The 23913-nt window shown below is 45.0% G+C and overlaps 1 protein-coding gene and 1 long non-coding RNA gene across 3 annotated transcripts in view; both read right to left on the bottom strand.

The window, feature by feature from the left end:
• On the bottom strand, positions 1-7597 carry LOC126969400 (uncharacterized). The gene is made up of 2 exons (XR_007730379.1): positions 7327-7597; positions 1-5873 (listed from the first exon to the last, which is right to left on the bottom strand). It is a non-coding gene; the product is annotated as an uncharacterized LOC126969400 (long non-coding RNA).
• Positions 7598-17221: 9624 nt separating this feature from the next.
• LOC126969398 (uncharacterized) overlaps positions 17222-23913 on the bottom strand; it is a 32717-nt gene continuing 26025 nt past the window's right edge. For both annotated transcript variants that reach the window (XM_050814792.1, XM_050814793.1), the window contains 2 exons: positions 21288-21419; positions 17222-17513 (listed from right to left, as the gene is read on the bottom strand). In XM_050814792.1, the coding sequence (XP_050670749.1) occupies positions 17223-17513; positions 21288-21419 (423 nt within the window). In that variant the 3' untranslated portion in view covers position 17222. The remainder of the gene's footprint in view (positions 17514-21287; positions 21420-23913) is intronic.

Below are 23913 nucleotides of genomic sequence, written 5' to 3'. Positions count from 1 at the left end.
TAGCTGCTATAATTTATTTGTAAAAAAATATTCTACTCACTACATAGCCAATATATCAGTTAAATAATTTAAGTATCCATCCCTGCGTAAGTCACATTATTTATCATCTATACAACAATAATTAATGTTTCACAATGAGTATTCCGGCGACGTCTCTTCTACTTGACCGATAATTTATGCTGAAACTTATTATTACACGATATATCATCAAAATGGTCGATAAGCTTATCTGAAAGTACGAGTATTTTTTCTACAGTTATAACTCTTATAAGTAATTTGAGACAGAGAATATGATATAAGAAATCTAACCGGAAGAACTTATTACAAATTTATACTGACTTCGAAGTCTCTCGCAACATAAATGTAGCATTCAAAGTAAACAAACGGTAAAGATACATAAACATTTTTCAATCATAATATATATATCACAAAATCTAGAATCAAAAGTCATGTAATCTGGTCCAATCAATTTGACACAAATGTGACAATAAGTGAGGATTTATCTATGACATGAGTGAATTTCATATTATTTTCAATGACTACGGCTAGTGTCATTTTCAAACAAAAAACAGGTACCTAAGGTTTTCTAATACTGTCACTGTCAATTCAAATTAGAATTGTGTGTGTCTTTTTTGTTTTAGATACATCAACAGTCTTCTTTGCGGCGAATAATCTCAGCAGTAACAAATTTCTTAGTTTCTAATGACCTTGTTTATTCACGAAGCCATATATAGCAGAGTTGATTAATATACACTCGTCATTGGCGAAATCTAAAAGGATACGCCATCAAGCCAAACAATAATAATAATTGTTGTTTCAATGCAAAACAATTTTCAGGTAAATTCGGTGATATATGTCAATCCGGCATAATATCTTAGTTGTGGGTATTGAGACCTTTAGTATAATTGACAATTGTAAAACGTGAACCCGTTTGAAAGGGTTCAATATATCTAATAATGCTACTGTTTATGTTGCTTACTTCACAATTACAATTAATTGACAACCATCTAATATTATGCAGAGCTACATTATGAAGGTAAACTACCACTGCATGTTCGCAACGATAGTTTGTCTTCACAATGTGGATACTCCCAAAGAGTCGTACAATGCCCATCATATCTACTTATCACAAATTTATTGCTTTTCGGAAACACACATATTCTACAACTATCACATATCAGTTACAATTTTACGTTTTATATTATCAAATGGAAAATAATTTAAATGAAGACTAAATCAGTGTCCAGCTTTCAGTCTTTTTTTTTTTTACGAAAAATGAGTGGAATTTATAATGAGATACTCAAAACGTTTTCATCGTAAATTATACTGGCTCAACGTACGCATCGGAGTCATAATTTTCTAGTTTATAGCATTCTAATGGTAACGATGAATAAAACTGCCCACCTGGCAACTTACGTTTTGTACAGACAACCCCTGAACATCATGTCTGTCACTCACAAAAGGATATAGTATAAAGATATTTTGAAACTGTCATCTAAAAATAGGAAATATTTATTTCAGCCATGATATAACATATAATATTAAATTTATATGAATAAAGACATGCAGGGAAGGGTTATTAATACGATTTTTTTAATCGTTTCCCATATATTTTTAGCAATAATACGTCTTCTTCGTAATTCCTATTACGTTTGCATTCGTTTTTTATATTTAAAACAAACAGACACGATGTTCAAGGGGCATTGTCTTAATGTAGATTATTATATGATGTATGTTGAAGCCAGACATTAAAAGGCCCGCAGTGAGCCAATATTTCAGCATAAATTATTAAAAACAAATGAATTGGTACCCTGTACCACAATAATATCAAACAAAAGTAAAACACATGCTTGTTAGCTCGCAGCACACGACACAACCTGTATGTTAGTAACTTAATATTACATTGTTCATCAACACTCGATTATAAATTAACCTAAAATATAATAAATAACCAATTGGAAGATCGATAGGTAACGCTGACTTTGAGTAAGTATATACATAGAGGGAGTATTTTCATTGTATTCATTATTATTACGAGTTAATAATAATTGAAATGCGAACTATTAAAATATAATGCTGTCTATCAACAAAATGACATATAAATGGGCGCAAATTTTGACACTATCGCTTTGTCGTCGTTTTTGGCGGTATAAAACGAACAATTGTGAACCAGACTCTTAGACATATACGTAAACAAAGACAGCGGCTTGATAATCACACAAAATTAATATCACTACTGCCAACTGTGGTGACCTCGCGATACCCGACCGAATATTACAATACAATAAAACTATAACCTAATAAATGTACAAAACAAACGAATAGACAAATAATATACCTACTATAATACTGTGACACTCCTGCATATGAGAGCAGAAGTTTTGGTGGAGGTCGACCCTCTGGCTAATCATTCGTTATCTGTGACCGCGAAGACAGCCACATGCACAAAATCATGACGTTTCTGTCAATCCGTCAGATGATACAGGTTATGGCGGGAAATTTATAACAAGTGTAAGCCATATTTATTTTGATACCGAGTAACAATTAATATGTATGAGTCGTAACTACTACTACTACTAAATATTCATAATTGACGCGATATTCACATTATTTATCATATTAAAATCGGAAAGATAAATTTGTATTAATCAAAAGTTTTTTTTTTGTGTCAAACCGCATTACCTGGTTCTTGTTTCCCGCCCAGAATACCGAATGCGTTTTATACGCCGGGTAAGCAGGCCCTTAATATTTTATTAAAAATAATTATTACACTATCGTCTAAGTAAAGTTAACAGATAATTATTATTAATAGATTCAATGTTTTATTGCTGTAGTTTTCAAAACCTAGAGAGCTAGCGTTTAAGTTTAGAGAGCGTGGACATATTTTATTGTCGAAGGATATAAAGCAATACTATAACTACGTGAACTATATAATATTATAATACCAATAACGAAGAATAATATTATAATCTCAAAATTTAAAGCTTTCTAATACGTTTTTTCACATGAAAGATAGCTGCAACTGGATAGTTCGCTTAAAGGTCGCTTCGTAGAAAGACAATATAGTACTGTGGTTGGTAAGCTCTTGTTGTATTTAAAAAAAACCCCAATAATTTTGTTAAATGATAAATTTTTCTAACGAAGCAACCCCGATGTAAATTTGCCACACTAATTGCAGTAAAGTATGGTGTATATGTTATATCACAGTGTCTCAAAGACAGCTTACTGGCCCGCGGTTGTTCGAACAACGAATAAATTATAACTAAATTAAGTAAAGGCGTTAAGTAAAGGACGGCGATAAACTAATCAAATGAAAACAAAATAAACAGCCCCGGTTCGGATTAAATGCTTTAAAATATAACACTGACCACCGTTGAGGTTGTTCTTACAATAGGACGTAGGCGACTTATATAAAACGCGTGCTCGATGGCTAGAGACAATAGAAATGGATGTTCCCAATTAAACCACCGAGAGTAATGAAGAGACATGACAGAAATGTATTAAAATGACAAGAAATAACTACAGACTATTTTTGTAATGATACCAAGTCACAATGGCGTTTGAATGGGTGCGCTTTTTGCGTACGTACGTAGGTACTAACTTATTTAAAAAAAATCTTATTAAAGTAATACTGTATATAAATATATACACATATATTATGCCCAAAATTTACAAAAGTAATTGCATGTAAGAAATGAATTGGGAACAGAGCCACTAGCCATTTAGCACGAGTTAAAACATCTACATAAATAATTTGGACAATGTACACATAATTCAAGCAAACATAAAATTACAACAAATAAACCATTATTAATATTAATTTAAAAAAATAAAATCACTAGTGTCATGTATAAATTATTGCTCACTTGAGTAATATATAAACAAAAAACACGTGTTAACACGTGTTGGAGATTCACAATTATTGCTTCGACGCAATCGCGAAGTTTTCAATACTTAATATCGAATACTGACCGAAATCGGGATGAGAAATAAATTAGTATACTGCCATTGTATAAAGATAGGCCTAAGTAAAATAAAATTTACAATAACTTAACTAAATGAATACTTTCTTACTGCAATGGGTAACCGTTTATAATAATTTCGTATCGAGAGAGCATAGGCAAGGCGGCAAATCGAAAATTCTTTACAAATACGATTCGATTGATCCCCAAAAAATATACACAAATCAATTGATATGATCAAATGATGCAATACTCTCATTTAATCGCAGTTATTCATATTTTAAAAAAGAAAACAAATTATTATAGGCGATAATACGGTTTTAGAAATATATATCCTCACCAGTTATTTGGTGGTTACAATCGTGGTGGTCGCCAGCGATCTGCTTCCTTCATTTGATATTTGAGAAAATTTAATACATCGCACGGGAATTTGTGAAATACCTACCTCTACTTACAGCACAACTGTAAAGTTGCCAGGCCAGTTAAACAGGCGTAATTAATGTACCACTAAATATTCAATAGATAAATAACACCTTAGTAGTAGTAGTACGCTCTTTCCAACTGTGCCAACCGTTCGAGTGACGTATCGTCGATGAAATCTTGTATGCTTTGTTCAACTCTCAGGTTGGGGCTTCATTTACGGGACACTTAACAGTTAATAACCTGCTCAACCCCAATATTTGCATATAAGGAAATTGACTTGGGATGTCGCTCTTGCAAATCCAGACATGTTTAGCAACAAAGCATACAAGATTTTATCAACGATACGCCACTCCAACGGTTGGCTCAGTTGGTAAGAGCGCTCGCAAGGAACGCTAGAGGTAGCGGATTCGAGTCCTGCATCGTTCATGAAAATTTTGTTTTCAGTTTTATTTGTGTATTAATCCCAGAAGTGAGTGTTATCACTTTGAAAACATAACAAATTGTTTATAATACGCCTGTTTACCTGTTCATACCTGGCAATATAATAGTTGTACAGTAGGTAATGTAGGTAACCTATCCCTTAATAAATATTAAACAGATATCATAGCTGAATCAATGACACATTTCTAAAACCGTATCACGTACTATTAATTTTTAATGTTTAAAAAATTTAAAAGGTGCATCCAAACATACCACGCTTTATCACAATCTAAAGATATTAGAGAATATATTTGCACAGATAATTAGCCCTAAAAGTACTAGGCACTAATCTGTATAACGCCTACATTTTTAAGTCTTTAAAAAAATAATGCCCTGCTTACATAATACTTAATTGATATACATATTTCAGAAAACATCTAAAAGGTTCATAGATACCGCGAACAGTATCAACAAGTACTTACAATTTGAAATTATACCTGTCTGAACAATACCATATATTTCTGTGGGAATTAAAAATATTTCTTGACAATAGGAAGTTTTATGTGTATAAAAATAATTTATTTATAACAAATTGTGTGTTAAATTCAAATTGAAGTACTTCGTGATATATCTCATTTTAAATATCTTATAATATTGTCATTAAACACTGGCCTTAACTCACTACTGGTATAAAATGAATGGGAACATTTGAGTTTCATAAAAATATTATAATATGTAACTACATGTATATCATCTTTAAAAATTCTCAAGTTATATTGTATAAAATTGCATTTGGATTATCATACAAAAGGCATACATACAACGAATTGTTTTGAAACAACCAATTAGCTGGCTATCGCCAAAGCCATGAACGATATTTTCGAGTACTGTTTGAAAAAATAATATTTGTCTATGGTAGAGGATTGTGTGGGGTGACGCCATATTGTGTCTTAGAGTAGACATGGAGTAGACAACAACGTGTACAGATCAATGCGTCTCGCCGGCGGCTCCGTGGCTTGCGACCAGGTTCAACGGTGCCTCGTCGTACTCCGGCATACTGCGACCGATCTGCAATGATTGCGTTTCTTGTTATCATTCTATTAGATATGTCTGACTCGATACAATAGTAAAGTAAATTTGCATGAAAGTTTTTTATTTTTTTTAACACTTAATTTTTTCTATTTAATTTATTTATTATGTATCTTATATATATATAATGAAAATGGTTGTTCGAGATAGATTGCGAAGAATCAATACCGGCACTATGAATGTCTACATTGTTTGCCGACAGATGGCGCTAGTACCAGAATGTATGTACTTAACATGCGCCTTAAGTATTTGTTTACATATAGTGACTATATTTAATATTGTTTTTGTTAATGAGGCTAGCAACCAGTAATAACGGGCTGGAATTTAGAATCTAATATAGTTCTATTGTTACTGTTGTTAAATATATATTATAATAATAGTTCAAGTGAATACGTGAAGTTTCATTTAAGAATAGTATAGGTCATTCTAGTAAAAGTTCAAACTGAGCTATCATTTAACAATGGTCTTTATTTGAGGGTCAATCACGCCTAAACCACTGATCTTATCGACATGAAACTACCCACCATTTGATGCGAAATTTATCCTAGATGGTTTATGGCTACTATTCGAATTACAACGTTCCTTCATTAATTTAATTCCTTTTAAAATTCGCCCAGCGAAGTAGGCGTGAACGCCTAAGTTAATTATAATTACATACATTGTTCTTGATGCCAAATATGAATTTACGGGGTCAGTCTCAAAAGCAGAAACAAAGAGGTACCTTTAATAGTAAACCCTGTACAGAGCCAACCAATGATTACCATCTCCTATGAAATTTTATTTAATGTTAATAATGAATGTAAAGGAACTAGAACTAACAATATTTATCTGACTTTAAAATATACCTGTCTTATAATTAATTGTAAAAAATGCCACAATCGCGTGATGTATTTCAATCAATCAAAAACTTATTTATTCGTTTGGGTCAAAAATGACTCAACTCAAAATTGATTTTTCCAATTCACACATTATGCAAATAAAAAGACGTGTGGCACTCGAGGACTACCGCGGTAAAGCTATTGCATAGCATTTTTAATCAACTTATGCAATTATAATTATTTATTTATGCAGTATTTTTTTTTGATAAAATTAATTTTAAAAAAAGCAAACGGGAAGTGAGTTAAATTTAACTTGCAAGATTTGATTACAGACAGACAACGGGACAGGTGAAACTAAATAAAAATGCTTGTCATAATAATAAAAATTAAAAAAACGTGATAAAAAATTAAGAAATTAAAAAAAATCAAGATGTACCCCCCTTCTGCGCAAAAAGCATACGTGATAACCGCTGTTCCGCGGCAACTGTAATGACCGTACCGAAATATCTATATACATCTAGTAAGTAAGTGTTAGGTTATGTTCTGGATTCGGTCTCCACGCTCAAGGCCCGCGATAGAAGCTATACAATAGCTTAAAAGAATTATTATTATACCTGATTGTGTGTGGCGGGGCGCGCCTGTGTGTGTGCGTGTAGCGCGGCCAGTAAGTGCGGCTGTAGTTGTCTGCGCAGCGCCGCGAGCACCGCCTCCTCCGCCCCCGCCCCGCTCGACTCCGCCCCCGCTCCGGTCCCTGCGCTTACGCTACTGTCCACACTCTCTGATACTTCTGATACTACGCTGCCCCCACGCCGTCCTGCAATTTTTTTTATGAAATAAGCGACGAGCAGGACGTTCAGCTGATGATAATTGATACGCCTTGCCCATTACAATGCAGTGCCGCTCAGGTTTCTTGAATACCCAAAAATTCTGAGCGGCTAGTTATAGTTAATAGCGCTCGTCACCTCGAGATATATGATGTTAAACTGGCAATTGATTAATGATTATGATGACTAGTTTAAACTAGTAATTTGCTATCGGTGAGGCCCTTTAATTGGCTTTTTGTTAATATTAAACATTAATTAAAATTATTGTACCGAGTTGGTCTTCCTATATGATTTACTTTATTTGAGAAACCAATAATATTCATGCACAAATATAAAAATATCAACAAGGAGACCTAGAACTAAAAGACACGGCAAAAATAACAATAACTGGGATGTACAAAAGATTTAGAGACAAACAGATTATTTTAGGCAGTGTAACAAAAATTATAGTAATTTCTACAAATCAACTCCCTTACACCGATAACATTACGACGAAAACAGATTGACGTAAATTAAATAAATTGCATTGGAGATTATATTAAGTAAATGTATTATATTGGCAACAAATACGATTGATGCCGGATTTAATTAAATTGATAAATTTTAAATAAAATAAGAAATAGCCTTTATTAACAATTTTTCATATGCATAATATTCTTGACCTACTTATTTATGTACCTATTACCTATTAGAACCTTTTTATTATTTTGTCTATGGTGTTTACATATCATAATACCTACAAACAATATATTTGACACAAGTAGTATTATTGATTGTCTTGTTTTTCATCATACACCAAAGATTTTTCACAATGTCCAGGTTGCCAACTTTTTCTGGAAGATGCAGAGTATGTCTGATTTCAGAGAGTGTAAATAAAAAGTATAGAATAATTATCATTTATTACATTATTAAAAATGTATTTTCTTTTCTCAAACAACTTGTGACATTGACATTGTATTTTCGAGTGACTGTTTGTTGCGGCGTTCAGAAACGCCCAAGTTTTGGCTTAGTGGCTTTGGGCACGAACAAGTACATTTAGATTAAAACCTACCTGAATAAAATGTCTTTTTTTTGTACAAAAAAAAACATAGTACTTCCGCGTAGTCTGTATAAAATATAAATAAAATATATTAAAGTGTACACCATCATCATAAAAGATAGAACTTGCAGATTTTGCCTTCAGGCCGATGAAAGGCCTCCTCTGCAATTGCGGCCCACTAATGCATAAGCGTAACACCATCCTTGGCGAGTATACCTATTGCAACGTCCGACCAATGACAGCTGCCAGGTAGTGAAACGTCCCGATGACGCGATTAAGATTATCCGACGGCGAGCGCGAGATTCATCATTATTAAAAGCGATATAATTACATAACGACTGCACCTATGGCTATATAAAAAATACATTCACGTAGTTAAAAGTATAGAAAATCAACGTGTAAAATAATAAATTATGTTTTTGAACCCATGTTATTTAAATAAAAGGTTAAAGCTCGAGATTATAGGTAGAAATCTGATAAAATTTTCCTTATATTAAGTTTTTATGTAAAATATTAGCGCGCACATTAATTAAACTTGATTATTATTGAAATAGACTATATAACCTATTTTTTGATATTAATATGTCATTACTTCGACTTACGGGATTGTTGCATTAAACTAAAATAAAGCACCCATTGTTAGTATATACCTACAATTTAGGCCGCATGGCCGTGGGGCGCGGCACGCCGTGCAGCTTGTAGTACAGGCCGCACGCGTTGACACCATCTCGCGGACTAAGTGTAGAGCGGGCTCTCTATAAGAGTGTACTCATGGGAGCGCGAGGTCTTGAGCTCGTGGCGCGGGCGCCGGCGCCGCGTGTGGATGGTGTCGCGCCGCATGGCCGTGGGGCGCGGCACGCCGTGCAGCTTGTAGTACAGGCCGCACGCGTTGACACCATCTCGCGGACTAAGTGTAGAGCGGGCTCTCTATAAGAGTGTACTCATGGGAGCGCGAGGTCTTGAGCTCGTGGCGCGGGCGCCGGCGCCGCGTGTGGATGGTGTCGCGCCGCATGGCCGTGGGGCGCGGCACGCCGTGCAGCTTGTAGTACAGGCCGCACGCGTTGACACCATCTCGCGGACTAAGTGTAGAGCGGGCTCTCTATAAGAGTGTACTCATGGGAGCGCGAGGTCTTGAGCTCGTGGCGCGGGCGCCGGCGCCGCGTGTGGATGGTGTCGCGCCGCATGGCCGTGGGGCGCGGCACGCCGTGCAGCTTGTAGTACAGGCCGCACGCGTTGACACCATCTCGCGGACTAAGTGTAGAGCGGGCTCTCTATAAGAGTGTACTCACGGGAGCGCGAGGTCTTGAGCTCGTGGCGCGGGCGCCGGCGCCGCGTGTGGATGGTGTCGCGCCGCATGGCCGTGGGGCGCGGCACGCCGTGCAGCTTGTAGTACAGGCCGCACGCGTTGACACCATCTCGCGGACTAAGTGTAGAGCGGGCTCTCTATAAGAGTGTACTCACGGGAGCGCGAGGTCTTGAGCTCGTGGCGCGGGCGCCGGCGCCGCGTGTGGATGGTGTCGCGCCGCATGGCCGTGGGGCGCGGCACGCCGTGCAGCTTGTAGTACAGGCCGCACGCGTTGACACCATCTCGCGGACTAAGTGTAGAGCGGGCTCTCTATAAGAGTGTACTCACGGGAGCGCGAGGTCTTGAGCTCGTGGCGCGGGCGCCGGCGCCGCGTGTGGATGGTGTCGCGCCGCATGGCCGTGGGGCGCGGCACGCCGTGCAGCTTGTAGTACAGGCCGCACGCGTTGACACCATCTCGCGGACTAAGTGTAGAGCGGGCTCTCTATAAGAGTGTACTCACGGGAGCGCGAGGTCTTGAGCTCGTGGCGCGGGCGCCGGCGCCGCGTGTGGATGGTGTCGCGCCGCATGGCCGTGGGGCGCGGCACGCCGTGCAGCTTGTAGTACAGGCCGCACGCGTTGACACCATCTCGCGGACTAAGTGTAGAGCGGGCTCTCTATAAGAGTGTACTCACGGGAGCGCGAGGTCTTGAGCTCGTGGCGCGGGCGCCGGCGCCGCGTGTGGATGGTGTCGCGCCGCATGGCCGTGGGGCGCGGCACGCCGTGCAGCTTGTAGTACAGGCCGCACGCGTTGACACCATCTCGCGGACTAAGTGTAGAGCGGGCTCTCTATAAGAGTGTACTCACGGGAGCGCGAGGTCTTGAGCTCGTGGCGCGGGCGCCGGCGCCGCGTGTGGATGGTGTCGCGCCGCATGGCCGTGGGGCGCGGCACGCCGTGCAGCTTGTAGTACAGGCCGCACGCGTTGACACCATCTCGCGGACTAAGTGTAGAGCGGGCTCTCTATAAGAGTGTACTCACGGGAGCGCGAGGTCTTGAGCTCGTGGCGCGGGCGCCGGCGCCGCGTGTGGATGGTGTCGCGCCGCATGGCCGTGGGGCGCGGCACGCCGTGCAGCTTGTAGTACAGGCCGCACGCGTTGACACCATCTCGCGGACTAAGTGTAGAGCGGGCTCTCTATAAGAGTGTACTCACGGGAGCGCGAGGTCTTGAGCTCGTGGCGCGGGCGCCGGCGCCGCGTGTGGATGGTGTCGCGCCGCATGGCCGTGGGGCGCGGCACGCCGTGCAGCTTGTAGTACAGGCCGCACGCGTTGACACCATCTCGCGGACTAAGTGTAGAGCGGGCTCTCTATAAGAGTGTACTCACGGGAGCGCGAGGTCTTGAGCTCGTGGCGCGGGCGCCGGCGCCGCGTGTGGATGGTGTCGCGCCGCATGGCCGTGGGGCGCGGCACGCCGTGCAGCTTGTAGTACAGGCCGCACGCGTTGACACCATCTCGCGGACTAAGTGTAGAGCGGGCTCTCTATAAGAGTGTACTCACGGGAGCGCGAGGTCTTGAGCTCGTGGCGCGGGCGCCGGCGCCGCGTGTGGATGGTGTCGCGCCGCATGGCCGTGGGGCGCGGCACGCCGTGCAGCTTGTAGTACAGGCCGCACGCGTTGACACCATCTCGCGGACTAAGTGTAGAGCGGGCTCTCTATAAGAGTGTACTCACGGGAGCGCGAGGTCTTGAGCTCGTGGCGCGGGCGCCGGCGCCGCGTGTGGATGGTGTCGCGCCGCATGGCCGTGGGGCGCGGCACGCCGTGCAGCTTGTAGTACAGGCCGCACGCGTTGACACCATCTCGCGGACTAAGTGTAGAGCGGGCTCTCTATAAGAGTGTACTCACGGGAGCGCGAGGTCTTGAGCTCGTGGCGCGGGCGCCGGCGCCGCGTGTGGATGGTGTCGCGCCGCATGGCCGTGGGGCGCGGCACGCCGTGCAGCTTGTAGTACAGGCCGCACGCGTTGACACCATCTCGCGGACTAAGTGTAGAGCGGGCTCTCTATAAGAGTGTACTCACGGGAGCGCGAGGTCTTGAGCTCGTGGCGCGGGCGCCGGCGCCGCGTGTGGATGGTGTCGCGCCGCATGGCCGTGGGGCGCGGCACGCCGTGCAGCTTGTAGTACAGGCCGCACGCGTTGACACCATCTCGCGGACTAAGTGTAGAGCGGGCTCTCTATAAGAGTGTACTCACGGGAGCGCGAGGTCTTGAGCTCGTGGCGCGGGCGCCGGCGCCGCGTGTGGATGGTGTCGCGCCGCATGGCCGTGGGGCGCGGCACGCCGTGCAGCTTGTAGTACAGGCCGCACGCGTTGACACCATCTCGCGGACTAAGTGTAGAGCGGGCTCTCTATAAGAGTGTACTCACGGGAGCGCGAGGTCTTGAGCTCGTGGCGCGGGCGCCGGCGCCGCGTGTGGATGGTGTCGCGCCGCATGGCCGTGGGGCGCGGCACGCCGTGCAGCTTGTAGTACAGGCCGCACGCGTTGACACCATCTCGCGGACTAAGTGTAGAGCGGGCTCTCTATAAGAGTGTACTCACGGGAGCGCGAGGTCTTGAGCTCGTGGCGCGGGCGCCGGCGCCGCGTGTGGATGGTGTCGCGCCGCATGGCCGTGGGGCGCGGCACGCCGTGCAGCTTGTGGTACAGGCCGCACGCGTTGACACCATCTCGCGGACTAAGTGTAGAGCGGGCTCTCTATAAGAGTGTACTCACGGGAGCGCGAGGTCTTGAGCTCGTGGCGCGGGCGCCGGCGCCGCGTGTGGATGGTGTCGCGCCGCATGGCCGTGGGGCGCGGCACGCCGTGCAGCTTGTAGTACAGGCCGCACGCGTTGACACCATCTCGCGGACTAAGTGTAGAGCGGGCTCTCTATAAGAGTGTACTCACGGGAGCGCGAGGTCTTGAGCTCGTGGCGCGGGCGCCGGCGCCGCGTGTGGATGGTGTCGCGCCGCATGGCCGTGGGGCGCGGCACGCCGTGCAGCTTGTGGTACAGGCCGCACGCGTTGACACCATCTCGCGGACTAAGTGTAGAGCGGGCTCTCTATAAGAGTGTACTCACGGGAGCGCGAGGTCTTGAGCTCGTGGCGCGGGCGCCGGCGCCGCGTGTGGATGGTGTCGCGCCGCATGGCCGTGGGGCGCGGCACGCCGTGCAGCTTGTAGTACAGGCCGCACGCGTTGACACCATCTCGCGGACTAAGTGTAGAGCGGGCTCTCTATAAGAGTGTACTCACGGGAGCGCGAGGTCTTGAGCTCGTGGCGCGGGCGCCGGCGCCGCGTGTGGATGGTGTCGCGCCGCATGGCCGTGGGGCGCGGCACGCCGTGCAGCTTGTGGTACAGGCCGCACGCGTTGACACCATCTCGCGGACTAAGTGTAGAGCGGGCTCTCTATAAGAGTGTACTCACGGGAGCGCGAGGTCTTGAGCTCGTGGCGCGGGCGCCGGCGCCGCGTGTGGATGGTGTCGCGCCGCATGGCCGTGGGGCGCGGCACGCCGTGCAGCTTGTAGTACAGGCCGCACGCGTTGACACCATCTCGCGGACTAAGTGTAGAGCGGGCTCTCTATAAGAGTGTACTCACGGGAGCGCGAGGTCTTGAGCTCGTGGCGCGGGCGCCGGCGCCGCGTGTGGATGGTGTCGCGCCGCATGGCCGTGGGGCGCGGCACGCCGTGCAGCTTGTAGTACAGGCCGCACGCGTTGACACCATCTCGCGGACTAAGTGTAGAGCGGGCTCTCTATAAGAGTGTACTCACGGGAGCGCGAGGTCTTGAGCTCGTGGCGCGGGCGCCGGCGCCGCGTGTGGATGGTGTCGCGCCGCATGGCCGTGGGGCGCGGCACGCCGTGCAGCTTGTAGTACAGGCCGCACGCGTTGACACCATCTCGCGGACTAAGTGTAGAGCGGGCTCTCTATAAGAGTGTACTCACGGGAGCGCGAGGTCTTGAGCTCGTGGCGCGGGCGCCGGCGCCGCGTGTGGATGGTGTCGCGCCGCATGGCCGTGGGGCGCGGCACGCCGTGCAGCTTGTGGTACAGGCCGCACGCGTTGACACCATCTCGCGGACTAAGTGTAGAGCGGGCTCTCTATAAGAGTGTACTCACGGGAGCGCGAGGTCTTGAGCTCGTGGCGCGGGCGCCGGCGCCGCGTGTGGATGGTGTCGCGCCGCATGGCCGTGGGGCGCGGCACGCCGTGCAGCTTGTAGTACAGGCCGCACGCGTTGACACCATCTCGCGGACTAAGTGTAGAGCGGGCTCTCTATAAGAGTGTACTCACGGGAGCGCGAGGTCTTGAGCTCGTGGCGCGGGCGCCGGCGCCGCGTGTGGATGGTGTCGCGCCGCATGGCCGTGGGGCGCGGCACGCCGTGCAGCTTGTAGTACAGGCCGCACGCGTTGACACCATCTCGCGGACTAAGTGTAGAGCGGGCTCTCTATAAGAGTGTACTCACGGGAGCGCGAGGTCTTGAGCTCGTGGCGCGGGCGCCGGCGCCGCGTGTGGATGGTGTCGCGCCGCATGGCCGTGGGGCGCGGCACGCCGTGCAGCTTGTAGTACAGGCCGCACGCGTTGACACCATCTCGCGGACTAAGTGTAGAGCGGGCTCTCTATAAGAGTGTACTCACGGGAGCGCGAGGTCTTGAGCTCGTGGCGCGGGCGCCGGCGCCGCGTGTGGATGGTGTCGCGCCGCATGGCCGTGGGGCGCGGCACGCCGTGCAGCTTGTAGTACAGGCCGCACGCGTTGACACCATCTCGCGGACTAAGTGTAGAGCGGGCTCTCTATAAGAGTGTACTCACGGGAGCGCGAGGTCTTGAGCTCGTGGCGCGGGCGCCGGCGCCGCGTGTGGATGGTGTCGCGCCGCATGGCCGTGGGGCGCGGCACGCCGTGCAGCTTGTAGTACAGGCCGCACGCGTTGACACCATCTCGCGGACTAAGTGTAGAGCGGGCTCTCTATAAGAGTGTACTCACGGGAGCGCGAGGTCTTGAGCTCGTGGCGCGGGCGCCGGCGCCGCGTGTGGATGGTGTCGCGCCGCATGGCCGTGGGGCGCGGCACGCCGTGCAGCTTGTAGTACAGGCCGCACGCGTTGACACCATCTCGCGGACTAAGTGTAGAGCGGGCTCTCTATAAGAGTGTACTCACGGGAGCGCGAGGTCTTGAGCTCGTGGCGCGGGCGCCGGCGCCGCGTGTGGATGGTGTCGCGCCGCATGGCCGTGGGGCGCGGCACGCCGTGCAGCTTGTAGTACAGGCCGCACGCGTTGACACCATCTCGCGGACTAAGTGTAGAGCGGGCTCTCTATAAGAGTGTACTCACGGGAGCGCGAGGTCTTGAGCTCGTGGCGCGGGCGCCGGCGCCGCGTGTGGATGGTGTCGCGCCGCATGGCCGTGGGGCGCGGCACGCCGTGCAGCTTGTAGTACAGGCCGCACGCGTTGACACCATCTCGCGGACTAAGTGTAGAGCGGGCTCTCTATAAGAGTGTACTCACGGGAGCGCGAGGTCTTGAGCTCGTGGCGCGGGCGCCGGCGCCGCGTGTGGATGGTGTCGCGCCGCATGGCCGTGGGGCGCGGCACGCCGTGCAGCTTGTAGTACAGGCCGCACGCGTTGACACCATCTCGCGGACTAAGTGTAGAGCGGGCTCTCTATAAGAGTGTACTCACGGGAGCGCGAGGTCTTGAGCTCGTGGCGCGGGCGCCGGCGCCGCGTGTGGATGGTGTCGCGCCGCATGGCCGTGGGGCGCGGCACGCCGTGCAGCTTGTAGTACAGGCCGCACGCGTTGACACCATCTCGCGGACTAAGTGTAGAGCGGGCTCTCTATAAGAGTGTACTCACGGGAGCGCGAGGTCTTGAGCTCGTGGCGCGGGCGCCGGCGCCGCGTGTGGATGGTGTCGCGCCGCATGGCCGTGGGGCGCGGCACGCCGTGCAGCTTGTAGTACAGGCCGCACGCGTTGACACCATCTCGCGGACTAAGTGTAGAGCGGGCTCTCTATAAGAGTGTACTCACGGGAGCGCGAGGTCTTGAGCTCGTGGCGCGGGCGCCGGCGCCGCGTGTGGATGGTGTCGCGCCGCATGGCCGTGGGGCGCGGCACGCCGTGCAGCTTGTAGTACAGGCCGCACGCGTTGACACCATCTCGCGGACTAAGTGTAGAGCGGGCTCTCTATAAGAGTGTACTCACGGGAGCGCGAGGTCTTGAGCTCGTGGCGCGGGCGCCGGCGCCGCGTGTGGATGGTGTCGCGCCGCATGGCCGTGGGGCGCGGCACGCCGTGCAGCTTGTAGTACAGGCCGCACGCGTTGACACCATCTCGCGGACTAAGTGTAGAGCGGGCTCTCTATAAGAGTGTACTCACGGGAGCGCGAGGTCTTGAGCTCGTGGCGCGGGCGCCGGCGCCGCGTGTGGATGGTGTCGCGCCGCATGGCCGTGGGGCGCGGCACGCCGTGCAGCTTGTAGTACAGGCCGCACGCGTTGACACCATCTCGCGGACTAAGTGTAGAGCGGGCTCTCTATAAGAGTGTACTCACGGGAGCGCGAGGTCTTGAGCTCGTGGCGCGGGCGCCGGCGCCGCGTGTGGATGGTGTCGCGCCGCATGGCCGTGGGGCGCGGCACGCCGTGCAGCTTGTAGTACAGGCCGCACGCGTTGACACCATCTCGCGGACTAAGTGTAGAGCGGGCTCTCTATAAGAGTGTACTCACGGGAGCGCGAGGTCTTGAGCTCGTGGCGCGGGCGCCGGCGCCGCGTGTGGATGGTGTCGCGCCGCATGGCCGTGGGGCGCGGCACGCCGTGCAGCTTGTAGTACAGGCCGCACGCGTTGACACCATCTCGCGGACTAAGTGTAGAGCGGGCTCTCTATAAGAGTGTACTCACGGGAGCGCGAGGTCTTGAGCTCGTGGCGCGGGCGCCGGCGCCGCGTGTGGATGGTGTCGCGCCGCATGGCCGTGGGGCGCGGCACGCCGTGCAGCTTGTAGTACAGGCCGCACGCGTTGACACCATCTCGCGGACTAAGTGTAGAGCGGGCTCTCTATAAGAGTGTACTCACGGGAGCGCGAGGTCTTGAGCTCGTGGCGCGGGCGCCGGCGCCGCGTGTGGATGGTGTCGCGCCGCATGGCCGTGGGGCGCGGCACGCCGTGCAGCTTGTAGTACAGGCCGCACGCGTTGACACCATCTCGCGGACTAAGTGTAGAGCGGGCTCTCTATAAGAGTGTACTCACGGGAGCGCGAGGTCTTGAGCTCGTGGCGCGGGCGCCGGCGCCGCGTGTGGATGGTGTCGCGCCGCATGGCCGTGGGGCGCGGCACGCCGTGCAGCTTGTAGTACAGGCCGCACGCGTTGACACCATCTCGCGGACTAAGTGTAGAGCGGGCTCTCTATAAGAGTGTACTCACGGGAGCGCGAGGTCTTGAGCTCGTGGCGCGGGCGCCGGCGCCGCGTGTGGATGGTGTCGCGCCGCATGGCCGTGGGGCGCGGCACGCCGTGCAGCTTGTAGTACAGGCCGCACGCGTTGCACACCATCTCTCCGCGCGCGTCCCGCCGCCAGATGGTGGTGGTGTGTGTGCCGCAGTTGGTGCAGGCCAGCTCCACGCGGGGCGCGCCCGGCCCGCCGCGGGCGCTCGCCACGCCGGACATGTCCGATGATTCCTGTCAATTAGTGGAGTTTACTCCTTAAGACTCGATTTTCATACAAGGCGCCCGGTATGAGAAAAATATGGAGATTAAAACCTACTCATCAAATAATACCTATATTCAAGTCGGGTTGCACTTCAGATCCCTCTATAGGATAGGCCTATTTCAATTTTGTCTACCCTGAGTAAAATATTTGAAAAACTAATACTGTGTCAACTACGAGCTCATTTTTACATAAATAAAATTATACATGATAAACATTTCGGATTCACTCGGGGACGTTCAACTGTTGACGCTGATGTTGCATTAATGGAACATATTTTTACTGCTTGGGAGGATTCACACGATTCTTTACGAATCTTTTGCGACCTTTCCAAAGCGTTTCATTGCGTCTACCATGAAATTCTAATCAGGAAATTGCAACACAATGGCATAGAGGAAGCGCTTTTAATTTATTAATCTCATATTTGAATAACAGGATACAGTATGTTGAAGTTAATAGTGTAAGGCCTTCAGGCTCCGTGTTAGCAATGGGTGTCCCGCAGGGTTCAATTCTCAGACCATTTCTGTTTTTAGTTTATATCAATGACCTACCCTATCTTATAAAGAACACACGTGATATTTATTTTTTATTTCTAAGTTAGAACAATGGTTCAAAGTAAACAATCTTCTTTTGAATGGTAAGAAATCTAAATGCTTAAAATTCATATTACCAAATGTAAAAAAGATTAACACACATATTAAATTAAATAGAGAAATGTTGGATCTTGTATATAAGAGTGTTCTTGGGTATAACTCTAGATGAAAAACTTCAGTAAGGTGACCATATATCTGCCTTAGCAAACAGATTAAACTCTGCAGCATATGCCGTCAAGAAGATAACAGAACTGACTGACATAGATACGGCCAGAATAATATATTTTAGTTACTTCCATAGCATTATGAGCTATGGTATCCTTTTATGGGGTAATACTGCTGAGATCAATACGATATTTGTGCTGCAGAAGAGAGCCGTTAGAGCCATTTATAACATGGGATCTAGAATTTCGTTAAAGAATAAGTTTGAAGAAATAGGTATTATGACAGTGGCCTCACAATACATTAACGAGAATTTGATGTTTGTACAAAAGAATAAAAATAAATACACAAAACTAAGCAAATTACATAGAATTAATACTAGAAATAAGGGTAGACTTGCCATGCCTACCACAAGACTCTATAAAGTCAGTATTTATTTTGGGTGTCAGTGTGTTCGCTTCTATAATAAACTCCCCGAACAGATAGCAAATATGTCTATAAACAAATTCAAAGCCTTCACTTTTTGTGTAAATTAAGCAGCAAAGGCTATTACAACATCCAAGATTATTTAAATGATAAAGCAGCCCGGAATTGAATTGCTCTACTTAAGTGTGATTTTTTTTATGTGATTTTAATTGTTTGATGTTATTTATATTACTAATTTGATTTGTTTGATTTTAATTTTATCTGTTTGATATTATTTATTTATTGTTATGAAATTAAGTGTATGACTGAACTTAAGCCATTATAAATCAGTGCAATAAACGCTTTGATTTTGATTTTTGAAATGGGATAGTAACGTTTTTGGTGCGCATCATCTCTTTTTTGTTTTTCGTGTTTTTTGTGTGTGTTTATATATATATATTTATGTGTAGCCAGCATACACAGTATACTGCGTGATACGCATGTAGTATAATATGTGCCAAAATGTAACTAACTTCCTTGATGGACCTTTTAAAATTGGAATTTCGAGTTCCGCTTTTACCAGGAGTTGTGTTTGGGCATTTTCTGACATATTTTGAGCGTTAAGGATTTATTTGATTTTTTAATTAATATGCTTTTATTAGCTTCTGCTGTAGGTCTGTTTGTAACCGACACCATTGGACTTGATTTGGTTAAGTACCTGTTCAAACACAATCGTTCTTGAGGAGTAAAATCCAGTCGTGCGTCGGAGCTGACACACACACTTTTTATTTCTTTTCTCATTAACAACATATAATTCACTTACATGACAAAACAATATAGACAGTACCTTCTGTACTAAGATACCTATCTTATCCATAGTACCGCGATTTTATACGAAACAAAGTGGGTAGAAATGAAATAACCGCGTAAGCATTATGATCAACACATGCATTAAGAGCTACTAGGTACGGCATGGCACTTCAGGGTAAGTAAGTGAGGGTGGTTTGACATAATTTTATTTTATATTTATCTTTTGTATGACACTAAATACGTGTAAGTATTTTATTTCAATAAAATAGCGATTTTACTATACGTGTATTGAACGAAATATATCTAATATACCTGATATCTAGCAGCATAATGGATGTCTGCCTATGTCCCTAATTGATAACTGAACTATTTTTTTTATAGAATAGGAGGACAAACGAGCGTACGGGTCACCTGGTGTTAAGTGATCACCGCCGCCCACATTCTCTTAAAACACCAGAGGAATCATAAGAGCGTTGCCGGCCTTTAAGAAAGGTGTACGCGCTTTTTATGAAGGTACCCATGTCGTATCGTCCCGGAAACACCGCACAAGGAAGCTCATTCCACAGCTTTCTAGCACGTGGAAGAAAGCACCTCACATCCAGTTGGTGGGGTTGATATCCTAACTTGTGGCGTGTCGTGCGAAGCTGGAATTCGGCGGCAGGAATGAGGTTAAACAGCTTTTCGGAACACTCCTCGTGATAAATGCGGTAGAAGACACACAATGAAGCAACTATGGCATTTTGACAGCTGATACTTTGAAATGTTTTCTGTTTTATGGATTGTATTGTAATAATAATAATATTGTGATATAAACACCTGTTGCATAAAATAGACTTGAGAATATATCGCCTTTGTGTTACCAAATTGTCCGAAAAAATTACCGGCCCGGTCGACTTAAATTTGTACATGTCAAAACGCATTTTGGACAACAGTGAAATTGAATTGTTTTGAACATGCAAATAAAAGTGATATCATCGCAAATAGTGTTCCCATACTTTATCACCGTTGGAACTATAATTTAGATAATAGGTTTTCTATAAGCTGGGCTGATCAGAATGCCCAGTTTTAACGGTCCGGCAACTACATATTCTTCGGAGTGTATTAAGAAAACATTCGACCCTACCCTTCAACGTGACTGTTCTTGAACGACGCCGCACCCAAATATGTCCCATAATAAAATGTAAAACGGCCTTCGGCGAAACGTTAATATGATGCTCTCTCCTCTAAGACTTTTATCTACACACTAAGCAATTTTGAGGTAAAAAAAGAAAGCCACCGCGTATCTTAAACAATTATGATATTCAGAAACGGAAAGTCTACTGCAACCTACTCACTAAGAATTACACACACACACACACACACATACAATCACATTTAATTTTTATTTATTTAATTTTGTTTCGTTTGTCATTGTCATTTGTCGAGGAATCACTAACCCTGAAGATACAGTTTTAACTAGTTTCGGGGTCAAAGGTCAACCTTTTTTAATATCACTGCAAAGCCGTTTTTCAATGTTAGTATTATTAAAATTAGCGATAAAAAGATCTAAATAATTAGTATTATGTAATAAATATAGTACATTGAGTAATTTAAGTTATTTGAAGTGAGTGTGAAGAAAATGAAATAAGGTATTATTATTATTATCTGCGCGTGGTAAGTAACTTGTATGCCGCGTATCACAGCTAGTTCAAACGGGCATTGGTGGATATCAGAAGACAAGCCATCCACTTATCGCACCACGAATAAACTTTTGTAAGTAATTAATACTCGTCATACATCATTGGTCTGTGGCCACGTGTTGTGTGTCTCCTGCGGCTGCGCACGCGCCGGACAGCTCTGTTTTCTCCGCGCTGTGCCCCCCGCAATACCACCCACGCCACCCCGACTCGGACTTGACCACTCACCGTTCTACAAACAATAACAAGAAAAATTAAGGAACTTACTATTCAAATAAAATTCAAAGGGGAAATTTAAAAAATCTTTTTTAAAAACATAACCTCGGGTGGACTCTCGCGGTCCAGGGGGCGACTAAGAGGTTTATAATTATGCGTACTTTTTGTAACAAACATATCAACAAAACTGGTTTCAAAAAACGCCTGCCTGGTGCTGAATAAATTATTGAAAAAAAAAAATAGCCACAAAAGGTTGATCTTCCCGAAGAATTAATGTAGCTTTAATTTAATCGAAATTGTTCCACTTCGGATATTTAAGAAGTCCTCCATGCTCATACGAGTTCAAAAATTTCGGAAGACGATATCTGAACAGCAGAAGTTTGTCAAATTTATAAAAAAAATAATAAAATCTAAGCATAATAACGCTTGTCTACTTACTTAAAATACTTACTTAAAAATACTTAAGTATTTATTATTTAGTATTATATTATTACGAGTTAGCCTGTAAGTGGAGTATCCAACATTATAAAATAATTTTTAAATGTATCTATAGATTAAGATAGTTGTATGCACGTTGGCTTCCTAATAAATGAATGAATAAATAAATAAATAAATAAAATAAATAAGTATGATAAAAACGCATAGCCTACCTTCAAAGGGAGACGCTTTCTTGTGGGTAGGTGCTACATCGTTTTTACCCCAAAATAAACCGGGAAAAAAATTGTTTACAAAAAATTGCTCTATTGCAATTGACAACCGCATTTGTGATGATAACACATATTTAAACAATGATGATGGCTTAACTATGCGAGTATGCATTGTTACGAATTTCTGTATTTTCCAGCAAAGAAATGTGTTTGAACTATGAGTCATCAGTTCTCAAGTAAAGATTATTATTTTTTAAGAAATTATTAGACGAACGAGTGTTTGTTACTTGTGTAATAAATACAACCAGTGAGTCAACAATAGACTTACAAAATACTAGCGTATATACAAACAGAGTGTAGTACACTGACAGAAGAGAACATCTGACAAAGGACGTTTAAAAAAACCGTCTTCAAAAACTGAAAAGTATAAAATTACTAAAATTTTATTAATTACACCTCTTATGCAAACCTTTAATTTTAATATTAATAAAATACTATTATTTTTTTGTGCTATATATTGATAGCTTTTAGTGTCAGCTATATCATCCACGTAGACAAAAATTTTCATAAAATGAACGACTGGGCCAAACTATTTAAAATCATTTTTAAACAATTGGTTTATTGATCATTATTATTACGATCGGCTGGAAAAAAACACTAAATATTAACACGGAGAGCTTGCCACAATACCTCAATGAAAGCCACATTCAAATCGATTGAACGGTTTCTGAAATTATTAACGTGCACAAACACACAGACAAACCGGCCTCAATAAGTAAAAATAAAATGTTTTTTTAAATTATTTCGTATATATTTGATGTAGACAGACAATGCACGCTAATTCTATAATATGTATAAATTAGTTGGTCAAATGTTTACTTGAATTATAAAATTGATTTGTTTACCGCATTATTGTTAAGTATGTATCTGTAATTACACCTATGCTTTAAATCCTCTATTAAAGATTCTGAAACAGTTAGCTGATTGCCAACATTAAAGCACCCAATGTCCTAATAACCATTACATCAACCAAACGAGTGTTGTAATGAAATTCAGTACAACATTACATCATCCGTTTTCATAATAACACTCCTTTCGATGATGTTATGGCTACTAGGACAAATTTTTTTAATGTTAGCAGTAAGCTAACTGTTTCAAATCTTTTATAGAGGATTCATATTATGGGTGTAGATTATAGTATAGAAGTCTTGTGTGCAACTGTTGATAATTAGGTATTAAAACACTCATGTGATACTATTACAAACCCACATTCGTGTTTTAATACCCCTTATTACACAACAGTTGCATAAATAACTATTACAACTTTATTCTGTTCCTTGCGATTGTGTTCATATAAAACAAAACTCTCTAATAAAAGTACAAAGCGCGTGGTGTCCTTGTGCGAGCATCTCACAATCACAATCGTTAATGGCATAATAAATCTAACCAATGCACATTTATTATTTTACATTAGCATCGAGGAAAACGGTTTTCACCTCGACCGAATGTCACGCGCCAACAAGGAACAGATACAGTACATCCTTATTCTCCGCTAAACACATCTACATTTTTACTGTAATTCGGTGTGTACTCGTTGTTGCTTGCATGTTGCCATTTACCTACACGTTTGCTATTAAATTTAGCGTTTCCTGACCGACCAGGCTAAGTTTTATGTAAATATTGGCTGTGTCACGAACAAGGCATTTTAAATCCAGTTCAGTGCTATTCTTGTGCGAAATTTTTTAAAGATATAAATAATGAATTCAACTAATGTAAGTATTTCTTTGAAGATTGCATTTTTGTTGGTGATTGCGATTAAGAGATTGTACTCGTTTTTGCAATTGGATGTAGTTCCTGAAAAAA

The sequence above is a fragment of the Leptidea sinapis genome, chromosome 18 (genome assembly GCF_905404315.1).
Source record: "Leptidea sinapis chromosome 18, ilLepSina1.1, whole genome shotgun sequence".
Lineage (NCBI taxonomy): Eukaryota > Metazoa > Arthropoda > Insecta > Lepidoptera > Pieridae > Leptidea > Leptidea sinapis.
Note: the sequence above shows the minus strand (reverse complement) of the source record. Positions and strands in the feature narration are given on the sequence as shown.